At 63.7% G+C, this 8,481-nt stretch overlaps 1 protein-coding gene across 1 annotated transcript; it reads left to right on the forward strand.

Moving 5' to 3' along the window:
* Positions 1-2,977: 2,977 nt before the first annotated feature.
* LOC115657999 (G-protein coupled receptor 143-like) lies at positions 2,978-5,301 on the forward strand. The gene is made up of 3 exons (XM_030576451.1): positions 2,978-4,332; positions 4,680-4,772; positions 4,835-5,301. The coding sequence occupies exons 1-3, from the start codon at positions 4,028-4,030 to the stop codon at positions 5,049-5,051; spliced, it is 615 nt and encodes a 204-aa protein (XP_030432311.1). The 5' UTR covers positions 2,978-4,027; the 3' UTR covers positions 5,052-5,301.
* The last annotated feature ends 3,180 nt before the right edge of the window (positions 5,302-8,481 follow it).

Below are 8,481 nucleotides of genomic sequence, written 5' to 3' on the forward strand. Positions count from 1 at the left end.
AGCAGAGATCCAGTCCCACCCCAGCCAGCCCAGAAGGAGCCTGGGGTCCCACTCACAGGGCACATAGGGCTCAGGAGCACCTGCAGCCCCCGGGCCCCTGGTGCAGACACAGGGCAGAAGGAAGTGATGGGGGAGCCAGGCTGCCTATGCCAACCGTCCCAGGCCCACACGCAACTCAGAGCAAGTACCAGTGAGCACCCATCCCTGTGACCTCAGAGTGTCTGGCCCCCCAGCAAGGCACAGCCCCACCTCAGCCCCCACCTCCAGACTCCCTCACTGCAAGGTGGTGCTGCTCCTGCAGGGCACAGGAGTGTGTGTTTGTGTGTGCATTGACCTGCCCTGGCCAGCGCATTGGGCTCCCCCCCTTCCAGCACCTGGCCCTAGGCCACCCCTCCAGCTGGCCCAGTCTCTGCCACCTGCAATCTATGCCCTTCTGCCTGGCCTGAGTCAGGGCCATCCCACAATCCATCCCCCCTGCGGCCGGGCCCTTCCACGTGCTGGCCCACCCCCCGGGCAGCCCATGCCCTGCTCTCTGTGCCGCACCACGGCTGGCAGCATTCCCGACTGCCTCGATCCTTTGGCACAATGGACTTGCCACCCAAACGAGATGCTGGAGCAGGGGGCAGTGGCTGCACCCGACCCTGGACCATGCCAGGGCACCCCCGAACCTCAGCACTTCACAATGCCTGACTTACCTGCCATTGTCATAGTATAATTCTCAAATCTGAACCTCAGCGTCCAAAATATGGGTTCTAGCATTAATTCCCCTAAGCTTAATTACCAGCTTAAATTCTGTAGCGCTGCCACCAATCAGGAATTTCGGGGCCCGATACCCCCTGGTCCCCCCAAACCCTTCCCTGGGGACCCCCAAGACCCAGATTCCTTGAGTCTTACAACAAAGGGGAATAAATCATTTCCCTTCCCCCTCCTTTCTTTCTCCCACCTCTTTCCCGCCCTGGGTACACTAGGAGACCACCGTGATTCAAGGAGTTGAATCACCCCTTCCCCCTCCCTTCTTCCCTGGAGAGAGATACAGAGATAAATGCAGAGAGCAGGTTTTTCTTCCCTCCTCCCTTTCCTTTCTCCCACCAATTCCCTGGTGAGTGCAGACTCCCTTCCCTGGAGTCTTACAAAAGATAACCCCCAAAAAATCAATTAGGTTCTAAAAAAAAGAGGAAAACTTTAATAAAGGAGGAAAAACATAAAATTTGTCTCTGTAATCAAGATGGTAAATATACAGGGGTTTTATAGCTTATAGACAATAGAAAGAAGCTTTCTCCAGCAGAAACACAATTTAAGCTACTTCCAGCAAGTACACATCTGCAAATAAGAAAAACAAATTAAAAGACTATAACCACCTTTTTTTCTTACTCACTATTTTGAATAGATATGAGACTGTAGCAGGGAGATTGGCATAAACCTAGTTGCACCTCTAGCCCCATCCAGGACCCAGGGAGAACAAAGCCAAACCCAAAACCCACAAACGAAGGCTTCCCTCCACCTAGATTTGAAAGTATCTTGTTTTCTAATTGCTCCTCTAGTCAGGTGTTTGGGTCCCTGTTTGTTAACCCTTTACAGGTAAAAGAGACATTAACCCTTAACTATCTGTTTATGACACGGGCCCTTCCGCATGCTGGCGAACCCCCCCCGGGCAGCCCATGCCCTGCTCTCTGTGCTGCACCACGGCTGGCAGCATTCTCGACTGCCTCGATCCTTTGGCACAATGGACTTGCCACCCAAACGAGATGCTGGGGCAGGGGGCAGTGGCTGCGCCCAACCCTGGACCATGCCAGGGCACGCCCGAACCTCAGCACTTCACAATGCCTGACTTACCTGCCATCAGCAGCCAGTCCCCTCTGCCAGGGCAGCCCAGGTGGAGAGCTGGCTGACTCGGAGCCAAGCTGGGACAGGGGCTAACACCATCTGCACAAGGCAGCCCAGAACAAACATTAAAACGCAGACTGGAGACAAGAGCGCCAGTTCTGGAGGATCCCTGCTGTGGGTCAGCCTCTGCCCAGCTCACTCAGCAGCCCTTCCTGGGGCTGGGACGCAGGGCAGAGGCTAGCGCTAGCCAGCCTGCAGCATGGGGGTGGGATGTGGTAGCATGCACGGAAGATGAGACCATGCGCTCAGCCAGGAAAGGCTCGCTGAAACCTGCTGCCCGGGGCATAGCGCACCTGGCACAGAGGAAGCAGGCACCCAGCAGCAGCAAGGGAACCTGGGTCTTGTGCATCAGCCCCAGGCCTTGGGGAGCCAGTGCCAGCTGCAGCACGCCAGATGCTTTCAAGTGCTCGCCCTTCCAGGGGTGCCAGGTGCCCCTGGGCACACATCTCTGGACAAAGGGACATGAACTTGGCTGTGCTGAGCACAGCAGCTATGGTCAGGACTGGATGGAGCCCCCTGCAGAGCCACAGGCTAGAGCCAGCCCCACACCCAGCCCCGGTGGAGCCCCCTGTGCTCTGCAGCTGTGCTGCTCCTAGACTCACCTGGTGCTCGAGAGGCCAGCTGCCTCCTCACGCCTGGCCAGGTGGGCAGCCCCTGCCTGCCCACTGTTCTTCTGTTCCCTCAGCTCCACTCGGGCTCATCAGGCTCCTGTGTCCCGAGGCAGCCAGGCCAGGGGTGGGCTCTGGATCTACAAGGTGGGTCTTGCTGGCTGGTGAGTCCCAACACCACCGATGGGCAGAGTAGCCAAGCCAGGAAGGGCCCCCAGGAACGCCAGGAGTACCTGCAGGGCTCCAACCCCTAATGGACATATGGGGGCACGGAAGTGCTGCCAGCAACACCCCAGCCCCTGCACCTGGGGCTGAGCACCTCAAGCACTGCGGGGCCTAGCAGGGGCATGGAGACCAGCCACTCCCCATAGCACCCAACAGAGAAACAACCAGCTAGCTACTAGCTGCCTTGCCCAGGCCAGGGCAGGCCACCTGGCTTCCACCCCCTAGAGCCACAAACCAGGGCAGCCCCCCAGGCTTAGCCCCCATACCCCTTTAAACTCTGCAGCCCCACCTCTCTTCCCCCAGGTTCTCTCAGGCACAGGCCAGGCTGCTCATTAACAACCCTGCAGCCACCTGCTGCCTGGCTATTTCTCTGCCCTGGTGGCCAGCTGGGCCCAGGTTCCCTGGGACCCTTTTGCAGGGCGTACAGCCTGGCTCAGCTCCTCTCCCACTATGGCCTCTCTGCAGCTCCAGCAGTTCTGCTGCCAAAGTCTTGCTACCCGCCTGGTGTGGCACTTCCACCCGCAGGTGTGGAATGGGCTGTGCCTGGGCAGTGCTGTACTAGGCCTGCTCGGGCTGCTCTTGCAGGCTCTAGCCAGGCACCGCTGGGGCTGTGGCAAGATGGCTGGCAGAGGCTCAGAGAGCAGGCTCCATGCTGCCAGGGGGATAGTAGCTGCCATTACTGCCAGCAGCTGTCTGGGCACTGCAGGTGAGAGCAGGTGACTTCCCAGCTGCATAGAGCCCTGCTGCTGGGCTTGCTCTCACAGGGCTGCCCTGCGTTCCTTTTTCCACCAGGGATCCTGAGCCGCTCCGTGCTGTGGCTAGCAGGCCCCCCTGGCTCTGCCAGCGAGCCTCCAGTGAATGGGACAGCAGGCTTTGCTGGGCCACTCTGCACTCTGGCTGTGGTATGTAGCATAAGCCCTGGGTGCTGTGTCTGGGGGGCAGTATGTCCGGGGAGCAGTATCTGCTGGGGGGCTGTGTGCTGTGTCAGGGGGCTGGGGAGCTGTGTCTAGGGAGCAGTGTGTGGGGAGTAGTTTCTGCTGGGGGGCTGTGTTGGGGGGCTGTGTGCTGTGTCAGGGGGCTGGGGAGCTGTGTCTAGGGAGCAGTGTGTGGGGAGTAGTTTCTGCTGCGGGGGCTGTGTTGGGGGGCTGGGGAGCTGTGTCTAGGGAGCAGCGTGTGGGGAGTAGTTTCTGCTGGGGAAGGTGCTGTGTCTGGGGAGGCTGGGAGAGGTGCTGTGGCTGGGGGGGGGGCTGGGTGGAGGGAGGTACTGGAGCTGAGGGGGCTGGGGGCAGTATCTGGGGGCTGGGAGAGCCATGGCTGGGGCTGGGGCTGGGGCTGGGGCTGGGTACTTGGAGAGCACTGGAGGGGGCCTTGGCAAAGGGGAGCAGGGCTGGAATAGTGGGTGGATGGCAGAGCTGTGTGGGGCACAGGGAGGGCTCTGGCTCCCTTGCAAGTGGGGGGCCTGCTGGCTTGGGGGTAGCGGGGCAGGGCAGAGCCCTTTCACATCTCCTATCGCCCCTCAGATGTGGGTGCAGTACTTCTACACGGCTCACTTCTGGGCCTTGTTCTGCTACGCGTTGGAGGCTGGTCAGCTGCTGCGGAGCCCTGCAGGCTGCAGGTGAGCCACGTGCCTTCCCTTGCACTCCAGAGCCCTTTGGGGGGGACACAGCCCACTCTCCCCCACACCCCAGCCTGTTATTCCCTCCCCATTCACTGAGGATGCGGCCCTTCCACAGCTCTGCTCAGGAGCCAAGCAGGTGCCCCGGTGGCTCCATTTCCCACCCCACTCAGTCCCACATCCAACAGCACTTCGTGCTCAGGCCACCCTCTTTCAGCCTGGGCCTGTGTGAGCAGCGGCCAGGCCGGGCTGCAGGGCCCCGGCCCCGGCGATGGCTGGCACTGGCTCCAGGAGCTGTGCTGGGGGCGGGGGGGCCTGGCCAATCATTCTCCTCTTGCTTTGCTCAGGTCCCTGACTCCCTACTACCTGTTGTGCTGGGGCCTGTCCAGCACCCAGTGCCTGTGGGGCATCCAGCAGCTCCTGTCCCCTGCCAGTGCCAGGTAAGCCGAAGCCCCTACCCTGCCCCTGCCCAGTCACAGGCTCATGCCCCCTTCTCCCCCAGGTGTGACTCGCAGCGCCCACTGGTACAGGCCCTGGCTGTGGCTCACTACACTGCTGCCTACGTGCCGCTCTCGCTGGTCCTGCTGCTGAACCCGCTGCTTCTCTCCAGGGCCCTCTGCGCAGGTGAGCCAGCCCCATGCCCTGCCCCGGGGCCCTCCTGGGAACACTGGCAGCGGTGCAGGGAGAGTGGCTTGGGCTCGGGCCGAGCAGGGGGCTAACGGCATCTCTCCTGCAGCCGCAGCCCTGCTGAGGGGCCAGACGGGCAGGTACACAGCCAGCGAGCGGCTCCAGGAGCAGCAGCTTCGGAGGAGATTCACCAGCATCACTGTTACCTTCACTGCCTGGTAATGCTCCCCCCTCCTCCCCGCCAGCCAGCGCTCTGACCCACTGCCTGGTAATGCCCCACTTCTTCCCCCCCCACCAGCACTCTGCCTCCCTCCCCTGCCAGCGCTCTGCCCCAGTGCCTGGTAATGCCCCACTTCCTCCCCCCCCCACCTCCCAGCCAGCGCTCTGCCACACTGCCCGGTAATGCCCCACCTCTTCCCCCCCCCCACCAGCGCTCTGCCCCAGTGCCTGGTAATGCCCCACTTCCCCCCCCCCCACCTCCCAGCCAGCGCTCTGCCACACTGCCCTGCCAGCGCACTGCCTGGTAATGCCCCACCTCTTCTCCCCCCCCCCCACCTGCCAGCGCTCTGCCTCCCTCCCCTGCCAGCACTGTGTCCCACTGCCTGGTAATGCCCCACCTCTTCCCCCCCCCCGCCTGCCAGCGCTCTGCCCCTCTCCCCCACCAGCACTCTGCCCCACTGCCTGGTAATGCTCCACTTCCCTCCCCCAGCTAGTGCTCTGACCCCCCAGCCAGCGGTTTGCCCCAGTGCCTGGTAATACTCCACTTCCCCCCCACCCAGCCAGCACTCTGCCCCAGTGCCTGGTAATGCCCCCCTGCTCTGCCCGGCTGCCTACAATGCCCCTGCTGGAGGGTGCCCCTGCCCGTTCAGTTGGGGGGGGCTGCTGTAGCCCTCATCCCACACCAATCAGTCAGCATGGCCCCATCTCTGCTCCCCACAGCTGGCTAGGGAATGTGGTGAATGATGGGCTGCTCCTGCTGGAGCCTGCATGGTGCACGGAGACTCTGCGACTGCTGCACGTGGCCATTCGGACGTCCTGGATCATTGTGGTGGGAGAGGGCACAGGGGGCAGTGAGGCTAGGCTGCCTTGGGGTCATGTATGAGGGTGGTGGGGTGCCTGGGAAGGGGGAGGGTAGCAGGGGACGGGTGCCCTGGGAAGGGGATAGTGGAGGAGGAGTGTCCTGGGAAGGGAGGGTGGGCAGTAGGAATGGGGGTCCTGTATGGTGAGACCAGTAGGGCAAGAGGCTGCAAGGCCATGCTCAGCCGATTGGGGGGGTGGGGGCTTGCTGTTGGTGTCAGCACAGTTGCACAGAGGCCCCGCCTGTGCCTGCCCATCCCTGACCCCCTCCTTCCTCCAGGCCATCCTGAACCCCATATCAGGACTCCTGCTGTCCCTGGCGCTGGTGGGCTGGCAGCAGGCAGGGCAGCCGGTGGGCAGAGCTCTCCGCAGGGATGAGCAGAGCAGTGGTGAGGACTCTCCTGAGCCTGTCCTGGGCTGTGTGGCTGCGCCTGGCCAGCTGCGGGCCCCCAACCTGCTCGACCTCCTGACCTCCAGGGCCTCCCTGGGTGAGTAGGGGCAGAACGGCCCTTATACTGCGGGCCAAGGCCGGGGCAGCAGCCAGCACCAATGGCTCTGCCTGAAGGCCCCTGGTCAGGGCTAAGGGAGCTGTGTGGCTCGCCCTGCCCTCTGGCGGCACCCCCAGCTGGGGTGCAGGTGGGAGCCAGGTGCACCTGAAATGCTGAGTCTGCCCCTGTAAGGACTAGTCAGCAGCCTGCCCCTCACAGGCAGAGGCTGCAAGTCAGGGGGCCTCTCTCCTCTTCCCCCCACCCCGTTTCTGGTGCCATCTGCATCTTGTACCTCCTCCCCCAAAGGAGCCAGCCTGGTGGAGGGGGGGCCAGGGAGAGCAGAGCATCCCTGGGCGGCAGTGGGGTTCAGCCCTGTGCTGGGGGACAAGGGGCTGCTGCTCCCCAGCCTAGGGTGGCAGCTGGTTACAGGATGCCGTGGGGCTGGCAGGCCCAGCATGTCTCCCTCCCTTGGCAGGACCTGCCCCCAGCCTCACTGTCTCCCCCTCCCCCTGCAGCGTTAATCTCAGTGTGGCAGAGAGACACGCTCTGCACCCAGCCATGCTGCGAGGGACGGCTGGAGGCAGCGGCAGGGCGAAGCTGAGGGCGCCTGCCCCATGGGATGGCTCTGGAGGGACGGACTGACAGCTGCTACAACAGGAATAAAGGCTGCTCGGCTGAAGCCCGCTGGCTGCACCTCCCCCAGCTTGGGCCAGGCTGGGCCAGGGGAGGGGGCCGCAGCATCTGCCTGGGCTGCCGCTGGATTCGCCTGCTTCCCAGGCTGGCAGGGGGAGCAGACTGTGGCTTTGAGCTCGAGCCAGCCAGGGCCTGGCAGGAAGGGCCCTTTGTCCTCTGAGCTTGCAGCCCAAACTGTGCCCCTGCCTCCGGCTCATACTAGGAGCTTCCTGGGCTGAGGGGGGAGCTCTGCCTGCATCTGTAAATACATCAGGAAAAAGCTCATTTCCCCCCCCACCCCGCTATTCCAGCCTCTGTCCCCCTCCACCCGGGCTAGGCTGGCTCTGCCACACACACCCCCCCCCCTTGAATTCAGGCAGTCAGGCAAGAGCGTGAGGGGAGATGGTAGCTGGAGGGCACAGATGGGGGTGGCGGGAGGATGCAGCGCACTAGCCCCAGGCTGCACCTAGCTGACTCAGCCAGTTTTATCATACCAGCCACCGCCTCCAGGCCCTGCCCACCCCGGCAAGTCACTGCTGATGCAACCTCCCCGCCACCCTGCTCCCACTACCAGTCACAACCAGCACCCCTGCTGGAGCAGCCGGGGGCTCCCCTCGTAACCAGGGCCCTGCCCTGCCCCCCACAGTGCCCCCTGCTGGGAGACACTGGCCTGGAGCAGCCAGGGCTCCCCCCGTAACCAGGGCCCTGCCCTGCCCCCCCCTCCAGTGCCCCCTGCTGGGAGACACTGGGCTGGAGCAGCCAGGGACTCTCCCCCACAGCCAGTCCCCTGCCCCGCCCCCCCCAGCGCCCCCTGCTGGGAGACGCTGGCCTGGAGCAGCCGGGGGCTCCCCCCGTAACCAGGGCCCTGCCCTGCCCCCCTCCAGTGCCCCCTGCTGGGAGACACTGGCCTGGAGCAGCCAGGGGCTCCCCTCGTAACCAGGGCTCTGCCCTGCCCCCCACAGTGCCCCCTGCTGGGAGACACTGGCCTGGAGCAGCCAGGGTCTCCCCTCGTAACCAGGGCCCTGCCCTGCCCCCCACAGTGCCCCCTGCTGGGAGACACTGGCCTGGAGCAGCCAGGGTCTCCCCTCGTAACCAGGGCCCTGCCCTGCCCCCCACAGTGCCCCCTGCTGGGAGACGCTGGCCTGGAGCAGCCAGGGTCTCCCCTCGTAACCAGGGCCCTGCCCTGCCCCCCTCCAGTGCCCCTGCTGGGAGATGCCGGGCTGGAGCCGCTGGGGGCTCCCCACACAGCCAGCGCCCTACCTTGCCCCCCACAGCACCCCCTGCT

This window comes from Gopherus evgoodei, chromosome 9 (assembly GCF_007399415.2).
Source record: "Gopherus evgoodei ecotype Sinaloan lineage chromosome 9, rGopEvg1_v1.p, whole genome shotgun sequence".
NCBI classification, from domain to species: domain Eukaryota; kingdom Metazoa; phylum Chordata; order Testudines; family Testudinidae; genus Gopherus; species Gopherus evgoodei.